General features: G+C 33.0%; 3 protein-coding genes across 9 annotated transcripts; 1 reads left to right on the plus strand and 2 right to left on the minus strand.

Annotated features, from left to right (window-relative positions):
• Positions 1-3053: 3053 nt before the first annotated feature.
• Positions 3054-9345, minus strand: LOC113870218. The gene is made up of 11 exons (XM_027506813.1): positions 9236-9345; positions 8714-8792; positions 8441-8551; positions 8240-8356; positions 7591-7938; positions 7148-7470; positions 5520-5619; positions 5378-5437; positions 4771-4857; positions 3492-3632; positions 3054-3383 (listed from the first exon to the last, which is right to left on the minus strand). The coding sequence occupies exons 1-11, from the start codon at positions 9343-9345 to the stop codon at positions 3054-3056; spliced, it is 1806 nt and encodes a 601-aa protein (XP_027362614.1).
• A 4410-nt stretch (positions 9346-13755) lies between these two features.
• On the plus strand, positions 13756-15768 carry LOC113869916 (probable aquaporin TIP2-2). The gene is made up of 3 exons (XM_027506442.1): positions 13756-13972; positions 14593-14840; positions 15228-15768. The coding sequence occupies exons 1-3, from the start codon at positions 13846-13848 to the stop codon at positions 15600-15602; spliced, it is 750 nt and encodes a 249-aa protein (XP_027362243.1). The 5' UTR covers positions 13756-13845; the 3' UTR covers positions 15603-15768.
• Positions 15758-21569, minus strand: LOC113869915 (leucine--tRNA ligase, cytoplasmic). Of its 7 annotated transcripts, XR_003505500.1 has the most exons (5): positions 21437-21519; positions 19761-21289; positions 17689-19437; positions 17080-17133; positions 16648-16983 (listed from the first exon to the last, which is right to left on the minus strand). XR_003505500.1 is itself a non-coding variant. In XM_027506441.1 (4 exons), exons 1-3 carry the CDS (start codon positions 21505-21507, stop codon positions 17696-17698), a joined length of 3342 nt encoding a protein of 1113 aa, XP_027362242.1. In that variant the 5' UTR covers positions 21508-21569; the 3' UTR covers positions 15758-16435; positions 17689-17695. The 7 variants fall into 7 exon arrangements, 6 of the variants coding, with proteins under 6 accessions (XP_027362242.1, XP_027362240.1, XP_027362238.1 ...); XM_027506441.1 differs by lacking the exons at positions 16648-16983; positions 17080-17133 and adding an exon at positions 15758-16435 and having other exon boundaries at positions 21437-21569; XM_027506437.1 differs by lacking the exon at positions 17080-17133 and having other exon boundaries at positions 16249-16983.
• Positions 21570-23888: the final 2319 nt, after the last annotated feature.

Here is a 23888-nt window from a genome sequence, read left to right on the forward strand (position 1 = left end):
AATAGGTGTCAGCTATCGGAATCAAAATTGAAAAAAGTGGGTTTGCTCGTAAATAGCCGAGATCCAACGGCTGAAGATGCTAAGGCGGGACACGTGGACAGAGATAATTCCCGCATGGAAAGTATCTGCTATCTAGGGTTACGCATGGAACTGGCGTCCTTGGAAAACAGTGTCACGTTTGCACGGACGATTGGTTAATTGCGGAGAGAAGGGTAAGTAAAGTGTCTCATCACATTCTGATGCTGTAATCCCGCGGTTCTTAGAGGGTTTACATAGATAAATAAATCACACCGTGTAGCCACATTGCTTTTACAATTATTTTCATGTCATTAGTTTAAATATTATTAATTAAATGCAATTGCAAAATTAAAACAAAAGCCCAAGTCTATAATTATTGGCTCCGAGTAACACATGGGCCGTTAAGTTATGAACTTAATATATCTGTACTGGAATTTCCAAATTGTGCAAATTTGTACAGATAAATTTGAATAAATATATTATTTAATTAATCTGTATTAATTATTTTAATATAATTTTTTTAAATTATTAGAAAAACTGCTCTTTTATATGGTAATTTTTTTAAAATAATTAATATTTAACAGTTAACTGCATGTTTCATAGTTCAATTTTAAATACATATATTATATATTTTTATTATATTACGTTTATTTATTTTTCTTTTACATCACGTTAAAATTTCAAGAAATCATTTTTTACAGAGATTTTTTTTATTGATATATAATAATAATTTATAATTAAATGATAATATAAAAAATACATTATTAATATATTTTAATTAAATTCTATTTTATGTCAGAGAATGCTTTGTTAATATGTTAAAATAAACCAAACTGAAATTTTCTCTTATTATCTTTAAATTATATTTTAAAGATGAGTACGTATAAGAAATAAATAAAAAAATAATTACACATAACATTACACAGGATATGAAAATTTTTACGTCGTAATAATATAACAGCTGTTACAATAATGTTTCTCTTACTTTTAGTTTCATGTTTTTGGAGAGGAATTCACAGACATGTCATATCGGTCGGTGGATTAATCCTTCCTTCAATTTACTATTTTCTGTAACTGATCTGCCTCCCATCGTGTCACTGCTTTTGGATAATGCTACTTTCGTTAAAATCAAACTTTTCCCAACTCAAACTGTTCATATCCCATGGAAGGCCAACTTCATAGCAATCATGATCATTATCTCCGGTATTTCCGATCATTTGTCACTTTCGGTACCTCTAAGGACACATTATTTTTTTCAAAATTATAAATATTATTTACAATTTTTTTTGGGAGTTGAGTCTGTCAACAAAATTAAATTTACATGATTTGATGAAAAGAACACTAGGATCTTTCTCAAATTTTAATTATTTCTATTTATTTTATAATTATTATAATTTCAATCCTCTTCGTTAAATACAAAAATCGAAGGTTAATTACGTGTGTTCCTTCTTATTTGGGCTTTTTACTTTTATATAAAAAAATTAAATATAAAAAATATTAAAATTTTTAAAAATTATGTAAACAAAAAAGTAAAAATTATTGACCAATCATTATGAATGAAATTTGGTAATTCTTTTTTTATTTTTTTTGAAAAATACCTTTTTAAAAATAAGAATATTTTATAATTTATAATTATTTTATATTTGTATAGAAGCATTTAAAATTTTTGAATTATTATATTTTTATAATTTTTAAAATTTCATATTTTAATATATATCATTTTTAGATATCATATACAATTAAAAGGTAAGAAGGTAACGTTATGAGTGAAACAAGTTTTCTTTTGTATAGAGTTCTCAAAATTAATCGTGCAGTCAGTATGACTAATATTGAGAAAAATAAAAAAAATTAGTCTAAATAAATTTATCAGTAAAAGGTAAAAATTTGATCAATAATAAAAAAGATAAAAATTAAATTTATCCCACAAATTAATATTAATTAAATTTTTTACTTTTTAAAAAATATTATCACTTAAATTTTTAAAAATTTAAGGAATATAAGTTATTTTTAACTTTAAAAAACTTCATTACCAATTTATTTTTCTTTGTTAAAAGTATTTATTTAAAATTTTACCCAAAGTGAGTTTAATTAAGATTTTGTAAAATAATACTTGTCCTTCATATTTTTTAAATTAAAAAATTTGAAAATAATTTTATCTTACAACAAAATTTAATTATTTTTTTTTCGTTATCAAAATGCTAATCTGAACTGAATCTACGTAATATTAAAATATCACAATTATCTATCAATGATTTATTTTTTAAGTATCAACCTACTACATTTAAAACAAAGAATTTATAAAAATAGTAACTTTTATAAGTTTTTTTAAATTTATTTTGATAAATTTTAGCTTTAAATTTATAATATAAATTATTATTTAGAAAAGCTTATTAAATAAACTTTTAAATAATTTGTACAGTCTAACGCACCCCTAACTAGAGCCAGTTATATCTATTTATATAACGTGATGGTTACATAGATCTACCGACCATTATAATTATTCTACACAATTTATATAAGCTATGTCCAAAGAAGTTAGTTTACTTTTCAGCCTGCTAATTCAAGTACTTTTTTTTCGCTCAAATCACCGCTTTCAGATGTCACGGGTAAAGTACTTTTAAGTTACAATAAAGTACAAAAACTACACATTTAACCTTCCAGGATAGGCCTCTGATATCTTTATTATGTATATCCTTTTCACATTATCAGATCCAAATTCCATTTTAGATTCTATGCATCTTATTAGCTATGCTAGGGACTTACACTGTTAACCAATATCTTTGCTCACTCATCCAACGTTGTATTACGGCGTATTATTCCATGCTCCAACTTTCAAGTTAAAAGAAAGTTTGTCCGCACAACTTGTTAGGCGTGCGTACATTAATTATCAAAATATAAATGGTAAAGTATGTTATCTAACGTAAGCAAATATCAGATTATGTTAAAATGTACACGATATTTCTTTGAACACCTATAATTAACTTCTTCGCATCCTCAAACAGTCACACCTCAAGAGAACCTCTTCATGTAAAATGTTATACCCACCATGGCTTTTCTATTAGATCCTTCGAGAACATGTACCTGAATCTAGAACTGTAAGGCAGCCATTCTATGATCTGAGATGACTTTTTATTGGACTTACGATCAAAGCACTTCTGTATTGAATCATGCAGTTTCTTGTCAACACTTTCCATTACCCATCCTAGGAGATCATCTAAACCGATTGATGCTTCTCTGGAAAATCTTTCCACCAATTTAGGGAGAAAAACTTTGCTTGATTTCTTGACAACCACATTTGCTTGAAGAAACTCTCTCTTGGCGATATTCAACTCCTCTCTTATATTTGACGCCGAGTAAACTTTTAGCTGGAGCACATTAACAGGAAAAGTCTTTATCATCTTTTTAAAATCAGGGTAAAATCAAATTTTCCAAATTGCAATTCCTTGAAAAAATGTAAATGAAAGAAAAATTACCACAGGATCTGACAATGCCCCGGTGCAAAGGGCAAAGCAAACAAGGGGTTGGAAATCAGTAATGCCCAATTTTGAGCTGATAAGCTGTTTTTCTTCACCACTTTTCTTCCTCAAGGCAGCAGACACAAAACTTTCAAGCCACTGTGTTTGATAAACAGAAATAATAATCAGATGAAATATGACAAACCAACCTAACATTAAGTTCGGTATTAGAAACTTTTTCTTCAAAGTCTGCCAAAAAAATACAGTATAATATCAGGAAAAAAAAAGAGGTCCTAATTAAGTTCTAAGCATCCCACTCATATGAAAGAATTACATTAAAACTGTCTTGTAGAGTTTTGGTAGTCTTAATAAAGAAGACAGGACAAAATAGGCAGTTCTATTATACTTTCATCCATTAATTGGTTAGCTAATTGGAAAGGGTAAGTTCATCCTATAATGTTCATTAAATTAAATTTTATACTGAAAGAAGAGTTAGGCTAAGAAGTATGATAAGATGAACATTTTTTTTCCTTTCACTCTCATCTCCATGGAACCAAATCACATGTCGTGTCCCCTTCTCTATCCCACAATTAAAAAATGACACTTCAAGAAAAACTAGCACTCAACAGTGTGTTACTTTATAGTCATGTGTCAATTTCTTATTGGGCACAAGAATCAGGGACATGTGATTTCAGTCCTCACCCACCTTGCTCAGTTGCTCTTCCTTATTTTGTCACTACTGCCATTGTTATTACCACCGTTACTGCTAGGCTACTTCCGCCACTACTACTACCACCATCCCTTCTTCCTCTCACAAGGATAATTTTGTAGTTAGTATAAAATTTATAATTATATTACTATATACTATGATGTATAATTATATTACTATATACTATGATGTGTATCAAACACTTGATATGATAAAAACGTATCTAACTTATTTCTTTCTTATCTACCCTTGTCCTATTCCAACCACTAAACAACCCTATAAATTTACAAGATCATTGGTGATTATTAAATAATAGCTATGCAACACCAATTTAATGTAGTCACACATTCAAATGGATACACTAACGTCTTTCTACAGCAACATAGGGAACTTGCAAGCAGCAGCTGCAAATCATGGAAAGAATCTGTGACGTGTAACCCTCAATTCAAAACAGGAAAATAGATTTAGAATTGCACAATCTGGATGGACCAAGCAAAATATTCCATCATTAAATTGCATCAATAAAACTGACAAAACTTCGTATATAACGAGGTGCCCATGTTTTTGACACGAGGGTAAGGTAAGTACCCGTCCAATGCGGGGGGTTCGGAAGCAAAATATCGCTTGTTCTATGGCGTTTGCACTTACGATATGACCGCCAATGTTGTAAGCAGCCTGCACTATACAGTTGCACTCATCAATTCATATTTTGCATGATGTATCAATAAAAAAATTAAAAATAAAGTTACATCAATGAGAAAAATGGAAGTGCTAAGTTTATGACTATGACATCACAGGTTGAAGTTACTTCTGAACACGTCTATGTCCTCATGGCAAGTTGAAAACTTAAGATCAAGTCGTACGGTCACTTAAGAGAAGGTGCACGAGAGAAGGGATTTGTTTTGGCACAAAGGAAGAATTTAGTTGTTCCCTGTAAATGTGGCTGTTTCTCTGTAATTTGATGGATCCAAAAAATCAATGAAATAAACTTTATTTGGATATGGTTCCTGGTCTAGGCATCACGTTAAACAGTGATTGGCTTTGGGAGAGCACTTCAGAAGAAGTATAATTCATTAGTTTTACTAACTTTTTTATAGTGTTAGATAATCTGTGCATCAAAAACTCCACAGAACATCTAAAAATTTAGAATTTGCTTGTCTGACAACAATATACAATGAATAAAGAAATAGACTACCTTGTGAAACAAGGCCAGCCTCTTTAGAGGGCCCTGGGGAATTCCATATGCTAAATATGCCTGTTAACAGTTAAAGAAAGTTATACACGTACTGAAACTTGATAAATAAAACTATAGCTAGTGATGTGAGCGAGAACATTACGTGCATCACAAGAGCATTATGCACGTTGATCCAGAACGCAATTTGTCCATCACATTCCATTTGACTGACATTCACTCTTTCGAGTTGTTCAACTAGAACTCTGAATGAAATGACAAGGAATGGGTTAAGTCAACAATTCAATGATAAGAATCTAGGGCATGCTTGAACAAAAATAACAAGTATGCATAAAACTAGAAAATACCCTTCAGTTAAGTGGTTGGTTGGTTAAGTAGATTACCAAAATTGTCGTGTTCTCTCAAAGTTGAAGAATTAAACTTTAAGGAATTCCATTATAAAAAAATGTTCATTTGGTGTGTAGAATTAGGTATGGAGTTGAAGTTTAAAATTGGAATTGGACCATGCAATTATAATTATGATGTTTGAAAATCTTTTTAAAATTGGAATCACAATCCTAACATTTTCCAATTCCTAACTAACCTTTTGATTTACAATTTCTAACCTCACTTTTAGGCTGCAATTATTTTCCCTAACTTCGCTGCTCCTGCCGCAACTACGGTTTATAATGCCATTGCCACCACTACTGTCACTGCCACTATCATATCCCCCTCACCCCACCCCTGTCAAATGTTGTCACCTCTGCCTCACTTCAGTCCAACTTGGTTAAAAAATGTGACAATGTCCGAATTCTAAAAACGGATCTCGTTGGGCAGGAATAAAATTCAGGGATACAGGTTAAAAGTACTAGGATTAGTTATGGATCTCTAGATTTGGAAGAAAAGAGAGGCGAAGACATGTAACAAAAAATCAGAGAGAGAGAGAGGTAAATATGGCACACGATCAATAAAAGGAAAGATAGTGGTTAACAATCAAGAACAAAGGAGAATGCCTAAACTATTCAGCAGCCTTCAAAACCCTTCGTACAAGATAGAGCCCTAATTTAAAACAATTCCTATTTAAATAAATCTAATAACGCCCGTCTAAGGTAACCTGAACAAAAAGATGTGAAGAACTACAGTTGTTGAACATCATCCGTCCATCTACAGCTCATTTGTCATGCATCGTTAAATGTGAAGATGCCCAAAACCATCCATTCAGGATTATCAGCAGATTTTTGCCAAGGAGGTATGCAACAGGCCAACAAGTGTATTGGAACGATCATCTTGGGAAGGGCAGCTAGGCTAGAGAGCATCTCAAATATGACGGATGGATTCAAAGGAATTATACATAGAACCTGAGAAAAAAGATCTAAAAGATTGTTTATGACAGAAATTCTATGAAATTTAAGAAGACTTTAGAATCATGAAAAAAAGACTTTAATGTGATGAGGGTCTTCTAGTAATCTGACTTTCTTTTTTGAACTGTTGTATTATAAACATAAATCACGGAATACTAAAATGACTGTGGTAACAATACTATTTTAAGACATCTAGGAGAGAGTTGCCAGTCAAAAGATAACAAAATTTGTCTAGAGAATTATTGTACAGACCACAATGAATACACAATAGTCGGTAATAGTAAATAACTCATGCTAAGATTACCACAGAACTGTTGGTTGTTAAATTTCTAAATTTCCAAACAAGGATCTTTTGTGGTATGACACTGCCTTCAAGATTCTTTATAAATGCCTGAGAAACATCTCTTGTGGTATTCATATTTAAAGAACTAACCTGTAGTTGTCAATGGCGTAAGAAGCATGAGAAGAATGACGTTTGCGAGTAGCTATCCAAGATATTTCCACAACTGATTTGCAAGAACAGTCTCGATCCTCTCCAACACCATGCCGCCGCCGTATAGCGTTAGTGGATGACCTTGATAATAAAGGTGACCTACTTTTTTCAGTATTTACAGAGGATGCACTACGGAGCCAGCAATATACAGTTGCCATACACTTCACCATCTCCTCAGAAAGCCTGCTTGGGCACTGGTATAGATGATCTTTTAAAGTTCGCAATACTGGAGTTTTCTCCACCGTAGAAAACTTCTCATGAATCTGACATATGATTGAGGTGAAAATGTTGGGATAAACACCAGAAGTGTTGCATGTAAGTGTTTTTCCGTTCGTTGAGAAAACAAATGAAACAAAAACTATAACAAAAACTAAATCGCATACCTTGGTGGAATCAGGACAAGTCTTTCCAAAATAAACTTTGCCCTTGCCACTCGATAAAGGAGCATGATTTGACCCAAAAATTCTATTCCTCAAGTCATTATTAGAAACCAGAGCTTGCAAGGGTCGCAGGGGGAACTTTTTTGAAGAACAGAAAGCACTTGAAATTATACTTGGATGCTTCCTGGATTCATGCCTTGGGTGAGCAGGTGAAGCAACGCCAGAATTTTGTTCAGAAGGTGGCCGGCTAACACAATGCTCAAAAATACTCCGGTACATGGCAAGCACATGTTGCTCACGACTTGTAACTTCTTCTTCAAGCAATTCAATTTCAGCAATTAAGTCCTTTGTCTAAGAAAGGGGAAAAAATAGTTAATTCCCACAAAGCAGGTACTTATGGCCATAACATGCTTGAGAAATATCACATTGTGAATTACACATGCCAATCAAAATTTACAATCCAAGTGAAGAGTCCTTTTATGCTTATCATCAATCTACAGCCGTTGACATGAAAATCGGCTCCTCTTGTCCTAGTAATTTATAATTGTGAATATTTTATCCTATGTTGAGTCAAGTTTTATGCAAACTTAAATAATGTAGTCACAAGTAATCAGACATAGACCAATTGCCTGCATAGCAAATGTCAAATTACCTGAGCAGCAAAGTGCCTGTGTCCAGGTGATAAAGTACTTGAGGCTCGGCCCATTGCTCTCTCGAGCAGGATACGCATAGATTTTTCCTGCTGCAGGCGTAGCTGTAACTGCTCAACCTACAAATGAGTGCATCATATATGGTTCGGGCATCAATCAAAATGGGAGCAAGAGCCATTATATACTTATCCCATATAACCTACATCTTTTTCCAAGGATGCTCTATGACTTGAAAAGGTTTTCTTGTTTATACATGTGAGGTTGTCATGCAACGGACTTTGTAACCTAGAAGCCCTCACCGAAGGTGGCGATGCCTGTTCATGTCATGTCAAAACCAGGGAATCATCTTCACATTCAAAATTACAATACAAGGCCCACGCAGTGCATGTGGAATACAATCACTGTGTCAATAAAAAAATTACGAGATATGACTTGAAAGTAAAAGATCAAATTTAAACTGTAGTCACACAACTCACTAGAGGTTCATCCTGGTCTTTCTCTACAGGATCCAAAACACCACCTACTCTTGAAAATTTCAGGTTCCTGTCAGAAGCACTGAGAAGAAGTGCGGAACACCGCATGTTACGTCGTCATGTCACAAAATGAAGCAGCGGAATATCATAAACGCAATTTGTCCAAATTAATTATCACCATTTACGACAAACCCTTCTTAAAATTATCTACATAGTATCCCAGACCAAGCTTTCCAAATCGTTATTTCGCTGATATTTTCAGTCGGAGCCATCCACCCACACTCATCCTCCACTCACTTTTTATTACTTTTCATAATGCTCTTGAATTCAAAAGAAAGAAAATTCTGAAGTTATCACTGAAGAAGCCAAATAAGCTCATTTCACACTAACGCAAATAAATTATTCATTAACCAATTTTAATAAAATATTACCTCAAAAGACGTTATTATTATATTATCTGAATGTGTAAACCAACAACAACTGCAACACGATTCAATTTCAGCAGTTAAAAAAGAAAAGCAAGACCTGTTAGAACGCCTGTGTCGAGAATGGACCCTAGAATCTGAACTCTCATCACCACATCCACTCGCTTCTGCATCACCGTCCTTGTGCAATACACGATGAAACTCACGCATCATTAATTATTAACTATTCTAGAAATCTCCTGGCATTCTTCTTCTTCTATCAACACTAAAATATTTACTACCTACTACACAACACCAGCGACCGAGTTTGAACTTCACATAAATGACAACAAAATTAAATTTCGAGATCTATTGCTCAAACGGAAGGGAGAGTGCGGGCCTCCAATTATTTAACACGACCAAGGTTTCACTTAGAAAATCAAATTGAAAATGAAAATAAAACAAAATGTGAAACTGTTTTTATTTAAATTTATTTTGTCGCAAGGAAGAGAAGAATGTGAAGTGAAATAAATAGCAATAGTTACCGAAAGACTGCGAAGATGCTGCAGTGATCGGAATTGAATTCGATGAGCAATGAGTGGTTGGGCGCATTCAATGTTGCGATTTAATTCAAGTACTCATCAACACCCACTCACTCTCTCTCCCTCACACACACACACACACGAAATTGGTTAGTTGGTAATGGAAAGTACTCGTGTGAGGTGTGAAGAACGCTGATCGAACAACACTTCGATTTTGAAACGCAACCATTGGTCAGATTCATTCACCCGCCAATGTCTTTGCCGTTTTAAATTCTGTTTACCACTTTTTCCCTTTCTCAGCCTTGCTAACTTTAAATGTTCATTTTGAAGGATTTAGAAACTCATTTTAGTCCCTACTTACTGATTTAGATTCTAACTTTTATTTATTTATTTATTCATTGCTTAAAATCTCTAATTTTCAACTTGCATGAAAGATTAGCCTATGTAATTAAGTTTTCAAGGAATTTGTATGTGAGGGATATACGCGCGAGTAACAGAACTCAAATAATTATGAGGATTAATATTTTTCTTAATTTTAGCCCACACCCAAATTTGACCTAACAGATAATGGCACGACACACTTTTTCTTCCCGTACCCATGATTTTTGAGCTGTGTGAACACAATACAAGTTTGTCCGCGTACAACAGTTATGGCTATTCAAACCATTCTAAAGCACCCATAATAAGTACGCGTTTAACTATTTATAGGGTCACTGGGTATTTGGAAATCAAAATAACATATTCGGATTCAGTGCAGTCCACCTAGAAACTGCACTCTATATTTAGATAAAATTTTGTATTTTATTTAAACAAAAATGTGTTAATTTAAGAAAAATACAAAATAACGTAACATGCCGTAATTATTGTACTAAATTCAAATTCTAAAATAACAAAATATATTTTTGTTCAAAACTTTGATTTAGCATAAATTAAAAATGTGTTTTCAATGGGATTCTAACATTTGTATTGCTGACAAAAATTCGCTCTTGTTAAACGTATTCATCACATTAGGTTTAATTTTGATTCGTTACTTGTACAAAACTTTTTTAAAATTGAAATATTTATTCAATTATATATTATCAGGTTGTTGGAATTATTTGATCTTTAATAATAATAATAATAATATATTATTATTATTATTATTATTATTAGATGAACATATGCATGCTTGTGTAGACTTTATTGCATTGGATCGGTTTAAGAAAGAAAGAAAAATGTTTACGATGAAAATTTTTTTATTGGGTTGTAATTAGAGAGAGAAATATATAATTTTTTTTTTAAGTTTCACATACAAAAAAAATCTCCTTTTAAAATGTACACAATAAATCGAGAGAAAAGTGATAATTTATTTTGCATCTGTTTTGTTATCACTTTGGTATTATCTTCCCCATTTCTCTATGAACCATGGAGCTCCAAAGAGTAGCTTGCAATGGGATGCCACTTTATAGTTTTTATTTTATTTCAGATTCGTTGTTCTTAAGATCTTCTATCTTTTGATGAAAAAAAATCAAGGGTAAAATGCCTTTTGAGGACTTTTTTTTTCCTTTTATTTTTAATTTAACCAAATAAAAAAATTATTTTTATCAATCTAAATAATACGTCACTTTCATCTAAAAATTTATTTATTTATTTATTTTTATCATCCGAATATAATAGGCAGAGATATTAGGTCGAACCAGTTGGTCTTCATCATTGAAGATACTTTACTTAACATGTTTAGTTAGTTAGTTAACAGTTAAAAATTAGTTGAATTCTTTGGTCAGTCGAGGCCAACATTAGTTAAAGTCGATATAAGTTTTAATAAAAGATACTCTAGTTAAAAAGTTATTTGTTGATGCAAAAATTTAATAAAATATATTGATGTAAAAAAATCGATTGAGCAAAATAATAAAGAACAATTGTATATATAACCATTTTTTCAAATTTTAGTGATGAAGATAATAGTTTAAATAAGAGGTTTGATTTGTAATTAATGGTAGAAATGATGACTTAGACTAATTTTTTTTTGTTTTTTTATAATTTTATTTATAAAAAATAACCAATAATGTTTCTTCCTTGGTAGATTAATGAAAAATTAAAGAAATATAAAAGATAAGGAACATAGTTCGAACTCTATCATATATAAAACCAAAAAAGTATCCCCCTCTTATCTCTACCTTCTCTATTGGATAAATTTTTTTCTAAAATATAAAAAACAAAGATATATTTTTAATTGTATGAATTATTAATTATTTTTATACCTTTATTTATTATAAAATTTATATTAATAAGATATTCACTTATTATATATATAAGTTGATATATTCATTTATTTAATACACAAGTTACTAATTCAATTATTTAAAATTATAAATATTTTTAAATATCATATAAATTTATAATATATAATATTTTTTATTAAATTAAATAACTAAAATATTTATTTCTTATAAATAAGATCAAAATTAAATAAGGTTGAAGACCTGTTATCGTAAAAAGGGATTTAAAATTACCATTGTAATTCTTAGCCATGCATGTTTGCAACTAGTTTAAACTTGTAAATACTATACTAAGGATATAACATATGCTAAAGAGAAATATACGAAATATCTTGTATCAGTATTCATAGATGCTATCTGAGGTTCGTATCGCTAAGAGAAACTACTGTATTGACCTTAATAAGCATAATACATACGCAGTCTAGAACCTTCTGCTTTCATAAAACTGCCTAAAAAAGGGAAATGCAAAAAGAAAAGACAGAGACATCATGTAGAAGAGCCATTCCACTAAGCCGTCCAACCACTGTGGATCAGTTACAATAATCATAGGATTAAACAATTCCAAATTGCCTATGAAATGAGGCCAAAGCTTTCAGTCCAACAACGTTATATTTTAATGTTAGCATTTAGAAAAATACTAGAAATACATATTTTTTAACACATTTTTTATTATCAATTAAGATTTATTAAAAATTATAAAAAAATATTAACTTACAAGTAAAAAAAAGTACCACCACATATTTTATAATTTTTAATTAATTTTAACGAATAATAAAAAATATAAAAAAATTAACTTAAAAATAAGAAAGAATGAGATTACATCATTTTTATAATTTTTAATAAATAGTAAAAATATATTATTAGCATTTATTTTATTAATAATCAATAAATATATTAACGGGAGCAAAAGTAATCGTGGGACAATCATTGGAGTTTATGAGCCACGAATATGAGAGGAAGACTGGTTCATCCTCGTGATAGTGGAAATAGAATGCCCGCTAACAATATTTATTGCCACCTTTGTTATCGTCATCATTTAATTTAAGCCTCCTTTTGTTCGTATGGCTATCTGGAAAATGACGACTCAAATGTGTTTTTTTTTTAATGTAAATGGAGTTATGACAATATTCGCTTAGGACATGCTTATCCATCCACTGTCTTTTAAAGCTCCTTGTTTATTGTTCCATTTATTACTAGCGAATTTCCTTGTCATTGACTTCAGAATTAAATAAGAATAATTATAATTTTTAATATTTAAATTTTATTTTAACGTATGTTTAAAAAATACAAAAAAATTATATAAAATATTTTTTTATTAATAATATTAAATATTACAGTTTTCATAAAAAAAATTTACTATTCTTAATTAAGAAGTGTTACTAGATACACATTAAAAAAATTATTAAATAAAAAATATTCAATATATTTATGTTTTTTAAGATAATAAATATACATACTATTGTATTTAATATTACACATTACATATATTCATCTATACATACTCTGTTATTAACGCATTGAATTATGTAATATTTTGTTGTTTTTAGTAAAACGTACATAAATTTTTATTAGATGTCCTTGATAAAAAAAATTGTTATATAAAAATATGTAAAAAAGTAGTAAGAAGATAAGTAACAGCTCATAAAATAGACATGAACACAAGTCAGAGAATTTTTTAAAGTAAAGAGAAGAGGAAGCAAGGGGGTTAGTTAGGACCTCTGATTAATCAAGGGTTATCCAACCACTTCTGTGGTCCATGGGCGGTGCAATGACAACCTGCAATAGCCATCCCTTCACAATCACATGCATTATATTTATGTAAGCTCTTCTTATATAAACTTAGGCACATATTTCTGATGCAAGGCACCCACTAATTGATAGCTCCTTAGCTAGATTCTAAAAACTTTGGTTTTTGCAAGTGGCGTGCCAAAATGGTGAAGATAGCTGTTGGTACCTTCGACGACTCCTTCAGTGTTGCCTCCCTTAAGTCTTATCTAGCAGAGTTCATTGCCACACTGCTTTTCGTGTTTGCTGGTGTTGGATCAGCCATCGCTTATAGTAAGTGCTCGAACGTGACTAGTTAATAATATATACTTCATATTTGAATTATACAGCAATTCATTTGGCTAAAGTGCCTTTGATATATAAAGCCAGATCAAAGCATCTAGATTACGAAGCATATATAAGCACACAACATGCATGCTTTAAATCCATGTATGGTATCCATGGACATTCTACACCTGAGAAAATAACATGAAATTGGAATCATAATTATTCATAGCATCCTTACATACTCCTCAATTTGAGAACAATTGCAAGTATTACTGTAAATTTATACATGACTTAACTCTCAAGCGAACAATTTCTATCAATCATGTAATAGACAATATGCTTATTCAATGTGAGAATTTTTAAAATCTGTCAAAATTATTTTTACCTTTCAAACTGATAATATGAACATGCTTAATCAAATTTAATGGAACTAATGAAACCAGTATGATCAAATTATTATCAGTTTTCATGATACACAAACATGTATATTGGTTTAAATATTCGTGATAGAAAGAGTTATAATAGTCATGATAGACAAATGTATATACTTTGACGTGTACTGAAAATTAGTTGTAATATCGACAAGCGTAAAAGGAATAATGAAGTGGTTGTTTTGTATTATGTAGACGAGATTACATCAGATGCATCCTTGGATCCACCGGGTCTGGTGGCAGTAGCTGTGGCCCATGCATTTGCACTATTTGTAGGCGTGGCTGTCGCAGCCAACATCTCAGGTGGCCATTTGAACCCAGCTGTCACATTTGGATTGGCTATTGGTGGCAACATCACACTCCTCACTGGTTTCTTGTACTGGGTTGCCCAATTGCTCGGCTCAATCGTCGCATCTCTCCTCCTCAATTTTGTAACCGCTAAGGTATTTCTTCAAATATGTTGGATTCGTTTAACACACTGTTTCAATTAAAATTAGTGTTCTATATAAATTATTAAAGTAAATCAATAATAGTTAAGTAGTTGACCTAAATTTTGTTCAACCATTAAATTGGATTGGTTAATGATAAAGGACAAATTATAAGTTGCTTAAGTGCTCTTAGTGCTGTTTATTAGTCAAAATTATATATTGATCTTGATTATATGAAAAAGCATTAAATATAAATGTTACTAAACTAAAATTTTAATTTTAATTGATAAACATTAATAACACCCTACATAACAACGCCTAAATTTTGTCTAAACTGTAACATGGAGTGTGGAATTCAGAGATAAAATTTTTCTTATATGATATTATTTTGGATATTGGCAGAGCATTCCAACCCATGGACTGGCTGCTGGCGTGAACGCTTTTCAGGGGGTAGTGTTCGAGATTGTAGTTACATTTGCCTTGGTTTACACTGTGTATGCAACAGCAGCTGACCCCAAAAAGGGCTCACTGGGCATCATTGCACCCATTGCTATTGGGTTTATTGTGGGTGCCAATATCTTGGCTGCTGGCCCATTCAGTGGCGGTTCAATGAACCCGGCACGCTCATTCGGACCCGCTGTGGTTAGTGGAGACTTCGCTTATAACTGGATCTACTGGGTTGGCCCATTGATTGGAGGGGGCTTGGCTGGGTTGATTTACGGTGACATCTTCATTGGTTCTTATGCCCCACCCCCACCCTCTGAAACCTACCCTTAAATCGACTTCTTATTCTTGTGTCCTTTCAAGCGTCAACTTTCTTCACCGTTTGCTGTCTTGAACCTGTTGCCTTTTCTTTTTTAACTGTACCTTAAATTATCTATCCACTGCTTGTAATAATTCTGTAAATTATAAATCGAATCAGATGCATGAATCTTTGGAATGTCCCATTTTCAGTTTTCGTTTTCGTCCCGACAGTATCACTGCGTACACCAACTAGCAATAAGTTTTACAATTACGATATCCAACGTTGCTATATTCTCAAAGAAAGCTACAAATTAACAGCTTTTTTGCTAAATGTAATAATAATCCCGGACTACGAAGAACTGTCGTTCCAGTTTCCATGTCTCGAGGAGTGCTCTCAGCAAAATGAAGTTCATAAAATTATGAGTGGATCAAGTGTTTTAATACCATATTTTGTTTTCATTAGGTATAAGAAATTAATTCCTCATCCTCGCTTGGTATATAATTTTAAAATGCAGATCTTATCACGTGATGAGACTGCAGCGCAACCGCATAGTCACGATTGCAGTCCTCGATGACTGCATCCGGCCACAACACTTATAATGCGACAGCAATGACAACCTAGATTTAATACCTCCTGCATGGTACTACAGTTTTTTTCTTTTTGATATGCAGAACTTTCATGTGAAGTCCACAAAAATATATTCATCTATATTTGTTTTAAGTAACTGAAAATGTTCTTTGTAGTCTATCGTTGTACCATTGCTGCACCAAACAAGTGAATTGGAGCAAATAACTGATCCCGATAAAATTATGTGCATATCCATGCCGATATAACATTGAAAGCCTTGCGCTTGATTCCTTGGTCTCTACACAATACAAGAATGATAACAAATCTTGATTAGTATGTAATAATTACAGTTCTTGATTCTATTCTAGCTCCAATGTCTAAATAATTTATTTTTTTTAAACTTAGCCTTATAGCAGTAAATCTAAGTCCAACGGCTATGACTTAAGTTGCATGTAATAGTAGTAAGGAAATAATGTCCGAAATATAGTATGAAAACAATTGTAATTTGATCAACATTTGAGTATAATTTAGTAGCCGTTCTCTAAACAAATAAAATAACTCGTCACTATAAGAACAATGTGGAACAAAATGCAATTTTCCTAATAGCCGACAATTAGGCCGCAAAGAAGTTGTGGAGCAAACAAAGAATGGCGAAATAAATTAAAAACTGAAAGGGGATATCTTTCAGGACACAAGCACGACGTAAGCAAACCAGAATTCTACATCAGTAGTTTCCAACAAAATCTTCTGTTATCCACAAAAAATTCCACCTCCCCAACCACCAACAAGCACGATCCAGATCAGGATAATCGCACTACATGTTCCCGGGTGGAGTATCGTTGCAACCTATAAATGATAATTACAAGAATAAGCCAGTTTGCATAAATCGAACGCTCTTGTTAACCATATGTAGCAAAATAGAATGAAACAATGGATCCAGACCACGTCAAGAATGCACTTTTCGTATTGCCTAAAATCTCTCAAAACAGGAGACTGCTGCAAAATCAGTGAATCATTTTTTCAGACAGATAACGAGTATGCCAACTCTTTAAATTGCTGAGAAATTTTCTCTACCAACTTACTAATGAAGTAAAGGAGGTATTGTAACCACCAGCTTATATTAGACATTGGCAATAAATCCCTTCCAAGTGAATTTACAGCAACGCCTGAGTTTGTTAGGAGCAGCAGTTAATCTTATGTGCATCTTCTCACAGACACCCATCCAAATTCCAATCCAAATGGCTAAGATATCGACTACTAGGACGGGTGCTGAATGAATGCAATTTTATTGGCACCGAGGCACAAATTTGTATAGATATATGGGATGAGGCAATGCCCCAGTGAAACAAAAAAGGGGGAGCAAAATATGGGAAATATTTAAAATTCAAATCAGGCAAATAAAAAAAATTTACAACACGAACAGTTTAACTAGTAACTCATCTCATGTCTACATATATATTGAGAAAAAGATAAATTATTTCTTTGTTTTGATGACAGAAAAAAAGTAAAAGCTATTCTAGATAAAGAACGGGGAGATTTCCAGAAACTCACCCAGCAGCTATTGAGTTAAAAAGATGGCAGTTGGACTTCCAGGTGATGGAGGATTTTGATTTAGTAGAGAAGCCAACGGTCCAGCCCTGGCCAAGGAATCAGCATCTGCTGCAGATAAAATTTCCACATCTTCTAGACCTATCTGTCTCTTTATCAAGTCCAAGTTTTCCTTAAGAACCTCAATTTCACCAAATGGCAATCTCAAATCCAGGGCATGAGCTCCAAGTGCAATTGCTTCCTCTTTCTTAAACCTCAAGAAAGGCATACAAAGCTTTTGGATTTGTTTAAAATTGGAAGATTGACCTACAGAACTCTGCTGTAAAGCTTCCAATATCTCTGAGTCTGGAGCGAAAGTTTGAGTGTCTCTGTTAAATTTTTTCTGAAGAATACTCAGGCACTCAGCTTTCCAACCATCAAACTGTTCATTTACATATATCAAGCCTGTTACCTTGTTTTCTGTCAGTGTTGTAACCGGAGGACCTTTTTTATTACCCTTCTTTGAGCCTGAAAGTTGCTTCTGAAGCAACTTCCTCATCAAAACAATTGAATCCTGCAGATATTTATTAGCACTCTTCAGTGTAAGATCAGGAGCATCAGCTGTTGGCCAGCCTGCATTCACGACAAAACCATCCTTCTTCAAAAGCTCTCTCCAAATAAATTCTGCATAATGGGGACAGATGGGTGCAATAAGACGTGTCTGCACATCCATAAAACGCCACACCAAGTCGCGATTGTAACCACCAACCCCACATGAGAATCTATACTCATCCCTAGCAGCCTGAAGATCATAAAAGCCAGTCTTGAGAGCTTCTCGAAACATGTAGTTGGAGTAATTTTGCTCAGTTGTTTTGACAGCAATGTTAATCTCATTGGCAAACACACGATCAGCATAAGTAGATAGGGGACCAGTTCTCATGGATGATTCTGCTGCCAAATTATCTTCATACCATGCAATTTCTTTGGTGAGCCGGAGAATTGCAGCATTTGCTGTCTCAAATACAAAATTTGCATCATCAACACCATCACCAGCATCAGCCAACGAGAATCGTGTAGCATCAGCAGAAAACTCTTCAATTGCCTGACGCAATGTCCTGAAATTTCCAGTGGACTTGGACATTTTCTCAGAATTGAGCATTATGTGGCCATTGCATCTAAACCCACGAGGCCAGTGACGCTTTCCCATGATTGCAGTATGGTTGTAAATGCTGAAAGTAAGATGATTCTGTATAAGATCCTTACCAGAAACTCGAAGATCAAATGGATACCAATACTCAAACTCCTGCTTCATTCTGTCTAAAAGGGTGGATGAAATATCAGTTGACTTGGGGTATGGTCCACCACAGAAAATATAATCCCAGACATCATCAGTCAGTTGCTGAGGTTTGATGGCAGACCCACTGGATCCATACATGTCACCGTTCTGTAAATGGTGTGCAACAGTGTAATAAGCCATGTAAATGGTGGAATCCGATAAAGACTCAACTAGGAATTGTTCATCCCATGGTATGCGTGTCCCCAGACCAAACGATCGTGAGCAAGCCCACTGGTTCAGCCAGCTTAAAGTGTGCTCAAATCCATGTCTTGTCTCATCAGAATACAGGCTCATGCTAGATAGGCACTCCTCAGCTAACTTCTTCCATTCAGATTCCCCATATGTAATGTACCACTGATCTGTAAGAGCTACAACACATTCATCACCAGATCTTGACATCACCCGTTTCTCTGGTTCACTGTAGATAATAGCTTGACCTGGAAGTGTGGAACCAAAAAATTTAAGTAATGGATGCAAGTTAACCGGAGACAATAAGGCACATAAGTAAAACATTTGTCAGAACTTTACATTTACATATAAAAATACAATAAAATAACTGACTTTTATCTAGATTAATTGTTATTGCAAATTATTTCTACTATCATTTAATCATATGTTACTACGTAGTACATAAAAATTCAATCTTTTAAGATGTATTAAGCAGTAAGTGGGAGGAATTTTTTATTAATTCAGAGATATATAAGAATATTAATATTACACATAATATTAAATAAAATGCAGTGTGAAGGCGAATGCTGACCTGTTTCCAAAAGCTTGTTCCTAATCAGGGGCTTAGCTTCCTGAACTTTTCTCCCTGCAAATTCTCCAACAAGCATTGTTCCTTCAGTGAATCCCTTCAAGTATGTTTGCTTCTTGGCTTCTGCAAGCTTTTCTTTATCATTCTGGCTTTTGATTTTCATCTGCAAGCAAACAGTTTCCGCACACTTATTACCGAACTGCGGAACCTCAATGATGGGCACAATCTCAAACGGCAACACCCATTCATCCTTAACACCATACTTTTCCCTGAGCGCTCGTTTTGACTTCAAATCATGCAAGGCCATGTAGTCATCCGGGGCATCACTAGGCACACTGGTCACAACCCCAGTACCTTTATCCATCAAAATAGACAACATAGGAAGAGCATAAATGACCTCGTTAACCGAAAGAGGAGACTTCAATGGAAGTCCAATCAAGTCATGACCAGTGAGCTCAAGCAAGCAAGTGGGTTTCTCAGGAACCCGCGAATGATTCTGATACGCAAGGTTAAGAGCAGCTCTGTGAGCAAGAACAAACACCTCATTTTCATTGATCTCAAAAGCTCCATACTTGCCATCAGGCAAAACCCACGCATTGGTTTGCCCATACATGGTCTCAGGTCTCAAAGTGGCAGCAGCAAAGAACACCTTTCTTCCCTCAAGCACCTTAAACTTAGGCGGAAAAGGGTGAACCAACTCCATCTTGATAATAGTGTATTCTTGTGGCTGAACCCCTTCACCAGTTGCCCTATCATGATCAGCACATGGTTGACCATCCAAAGGAGAAAAAATGGTGTACCTCACATCCTTCACAACCTTCCCCATTGACTTCAACTTCCTCATCTGCCACCTCACAAATGAATCAAAATAAGGGTTCATATCAGTCGTAATAAAAGATCTTCTCCAATCACAACCCAACCCAAAAGCCTTAAGATCCTCCACAGCCAAAGGAGGAAAATAAGAAAGCCATTTATAAGGATCCTGAAACTTAGATATCTCACTATCAGAAATACCAACACTTCGCATAATCTCCCATTGATAAACCTGTCCACCAGACTTAGCAACAGCCTTTGACTTTTTCCCTTTGAATTTATCAGGAGGAGCACCATCCTCGTTCTTCGAACCTTCATCCTCTTCTTTTTCCTCAACTTCACTAGGAAAAACCGGTGGATCACCGAACCGTTGAATTTCTCTGGCGAGTTTATCAGCAGAGGCTTTGATTGGCATGCCAGTGCAGTGAAAAGCGAAGGGGAGAAGCACGTTGGCGCCTCTGAGTCTGTGAAAAGCGGCGGCAAACTCGAGTTTGGAGAGAGAGAAGGCGTGACCGAGATGCAAGTAACCGTTCATGTAAGGGAAAGGAAAGTTACCGAAGAACTTTTGGCCAGGTTCGGGAGGGTTTTGGCCAGGTTCGGCTTTGAAAACCTCTTTCTCTTCCCACCATTTCTGAACCTTCAACTCGATTTCCCTCAGCCGATCCCTCCTCGCGAAGCTCTTCCCGCTCTCGCTCGCCATGTCCGTTAAATGACGGCAACTGCACCAAAATTAACTGTTTCTCAGATCGGAAACGAAAAACAGAAAGATATATGCAGAAATGGAAATTTTCAGATACAGAATATAGAAAGGTTGAAGGTATAAACAAGGAGCTAAGACAAGGTTTAGGGTTGAAAGTGGGGAAGACCTGTGTGCTACTGAACTTTGAAAACAAAGAACAGAGTGCGCGAGACGAGACCGGAGGCGATAAATCAACATGCAGAGTAGGGAGCACCTAACGGGTTAGTGATGGAGTGCAAGGGTTTTGCTTCCATCTCCATGTTGGGTCGGGCTCGCCCGGTTGTAAGCCCATTTGTATGGGCTTATATAGGCCCAACAGTTTCATCTTTAATTATGAATTGAATATTAAAAATTTCAGGAAGAAAAAAAAGGAAAGAAGAATTCAAAAGAAGAGTTTCAAATTTAGGACAAGATAAGAACTAATATTGCATAGATTCACGAAAAATCATTAGATTCAGTAAACAACGAAATTAAGCATGACAGAAAAACTAGATATGATGAAAGTTTTAATTATTATGACACATCGGGTGGATGAATTTATTTTGTAATTAGATTTTATCTATTTTTATGTGATTTTAACACTTAACGGCTTTCATCTGTTAAACAATAGAAAAATATAGAATTATTGCTAAAAAAAAAAATACAAATTTTAATAACATTTTTTAGGTATTGAGTATATTTCATTTGGATAAAGATATTGGGAGTAACAAAACTCTCTTTTTATTAATTATAATTATAATCATAATTTTACTTTTATATTTTTATTATTTATAAACTTTTAATGTCAGTGTATATTCAGTTCTTATTATTTTTTAACTATTAAATTTATATTTTAAACTTAAATTTTTATTTAATAATTAATAAAAATATGATTTTCAATAAAACTGTTATACTTTTTTACTGACTTTGAATTATATTAATTTTTATACGAACAAAGAGATAAATTTTTTAAACGAATATTTTATCTATTTTTATAAGCATTTAAATAATTGTTAGCTTTCATCGAATAAAAGTTAATTTGATAAGTAAATAATCTAGTATCACTTAAGGAAGGTCTTGAGTTAGAATTTTACTTACTATATCCAAGTGCAGAATTCATGTTGAATTTGAATTAAATCAAATAAAAATAATAATTGTTGTTTTTATAATTGTAAACTTATTTAGTTAAATATATAAAGTACTAAATGAAAAAATTTCAAAAATTAAAAATTAAACATTAAAATAAACTTATATTTAGAATAATTTTATATCTTAAATATCTAATTTTTTAAAAATAATTTTCAAATATTATATAAAACTAATATACTACAATAAAGCTTTTCAACAACTTTTTGAGATAAAATAAACTGATTAGAATCATGTTTAGATGAAAAATTTAAAAGCTGCGAATTGTTATTTTTTAAAGAGAAAAGTTGTTGGGTTAAAAGCTGAAAATTAAGTATTCTCTTTATAAAGCTGTTGGGACAAAATAAAATGTTTCATTAATAACCTTACCATTTTCTGTATGGAGAGTTTATTGTCACCAACTGTCACACCTACCAATACATTCTTCAAAAAAAGCATTTATGAGCTTCTTTTAGCCAACTTCTTCTTTCCATTATACATGTTGTACTTATATGAAAAGAATGTGAATGATCACCAAGAAAACGTGTGGGATCTCTGGATATACAAACAAGGTATGGTTTTCTACATTCTTTTTTTTTTTTTCTATTTGATCCCACAATGAGTGATTTTCTTTTGAGATTCCACTTTCAATTAATGTTATTTTTTGTTTTCCCTTGCTGGGAAGGAAACCCTAGAGTATACAACAACATCTTTCGTGGGTAAAAACTAAGTTTAGATTAGTGGATGTTTTCGTTCTTCATTGTTACTTACCATAGGAGGTTGTGTTTTATAGCTTTGGTTTGTTATTTTGGGTATGTTTGTTGGTTGCCACTTTGTTATTTTTTTAATGTATTTTGATTTTGATCCTTGGTCCTAATTTACATTTTCCTGCTATACGTATAAATGGAGCTAGTGTTGATTATTTGCCCTTAGATGTCTCTAAGTTTGTTATAGTTTGGATAAGTGATATGTTTCTGTTATGATTTGGATATGTTAATATTTGTTACTTAAATAATCAGTTTTGTTTAGTGGTTAGTTTGTTATCAGTAGTGGCTAGGATTATGGAACATGATTTCTCATTAGTTATTTTCTTTTTCTGTATTTAAGCATTTTCATATTCAATAATAAAACAGCTCAGTTTGCATCCAACACTCGCATTGTATTTCTTTTATTCTCCTTTTTTCATGAAAATCAATTGTTACTATAATTGGTTATTATACGAATTTATGAACATTTAGAAAGGAATCAACTTGTTACAAGAATTAGCCTTAGATTTCTTTAGTTAATTGTGCTATCCTTGTGAACTTCTACTTATTCAAGGTGAACTTCTACTTCTTTGTGCTTTCTCCTTAAAACTAACAAGGGCAAAGATCTATGGAATTATTAATGCTTAGGAATAATGCGTTGACAATATCATCTTTTCCTTTCTTTTTAATCCTTTTTTATCGATATAGGATGGCAAACATATTAAGGAA

This window comes from Abrus precatorius, unplaced genomic scaffold, assembly GCF_003935025.1.
Source record: "Abrus precatorius isolate BTA unplaced genomic scaffold, Abrus_2018 Scaffold6, whole genome shotgun sequence".
Lineage (NCBI taxonomy): Eukaryota > Viridiplantae > Streptophyta > Magnoliopsida > Fabales > Fabaceae > Abrus > Abrus precatorius.

Bases quoted from the DNA above. Each gene is read 5' to 3' on its own strand.
- LOC113870218 (XM_027506813.1), bottom strand. From the start codon at position 9,345: ATGCGTGAGTTTCATCGTGTATTGCACAAGGACGGTGATGCAGAAGCG. The intron at 4,858-5,377 runs GTAGTCTATTTC...TGTATAGTGCAG, and splicing joins GGCTGGCCTTGTTTCACAAG to GCTGCTTACAACATTGGCGG. The intron at 3,633-4,770 runs GTACTTACCTTA...TATCAAACACAG, and splicing joins GAACCCCCCGCATTGGACGG to TGGCTTGAAAGTTTTGTGTC.
- LOC113869916 (XM_027506442.1), top strand. From the start codon at position 13,846: ATGGTGAAGATAGCTGTTGGTACCTTCGACGACTCCTTCAGTGTTGCC. The intron at 13,973-14,592 runs GTAAGTGCTCGA...TGTATTATGTAG, and splicing joins TGGATCAGCCATCGCTTATA to ACGAGATTACATCAGATGCA. The intron at 14,841-15,227 runs GTATTTCTTCAA...GGATATTGGCAG, and splicing joins TCAATTTTGTAACCGCTAAG to AGCATTCCAACCCATGGACT.
- LOC113869915 (XM_027506441.1), bottom strand. From the start codon at position 21,507: ATGTTGATTTATCGCCTCCGGTCTCGTCTCGCGCACTCTGTTCTTTGT. The intron at 21,290-21,436 runs GTCTTCCCCACT...ATTTTGGTGCAG, and splicing joins CAAAGTTCAGTAGCACACAG to TTGCCGTCATTTAACGGACA. The intron at 19,438-19,760 runs GTCAGCATTCGC...CCACACTTCCAG, and splicing joins GAACAAGCTTTTGGAAACAG to GTCAAGCTATTATCTACAGT.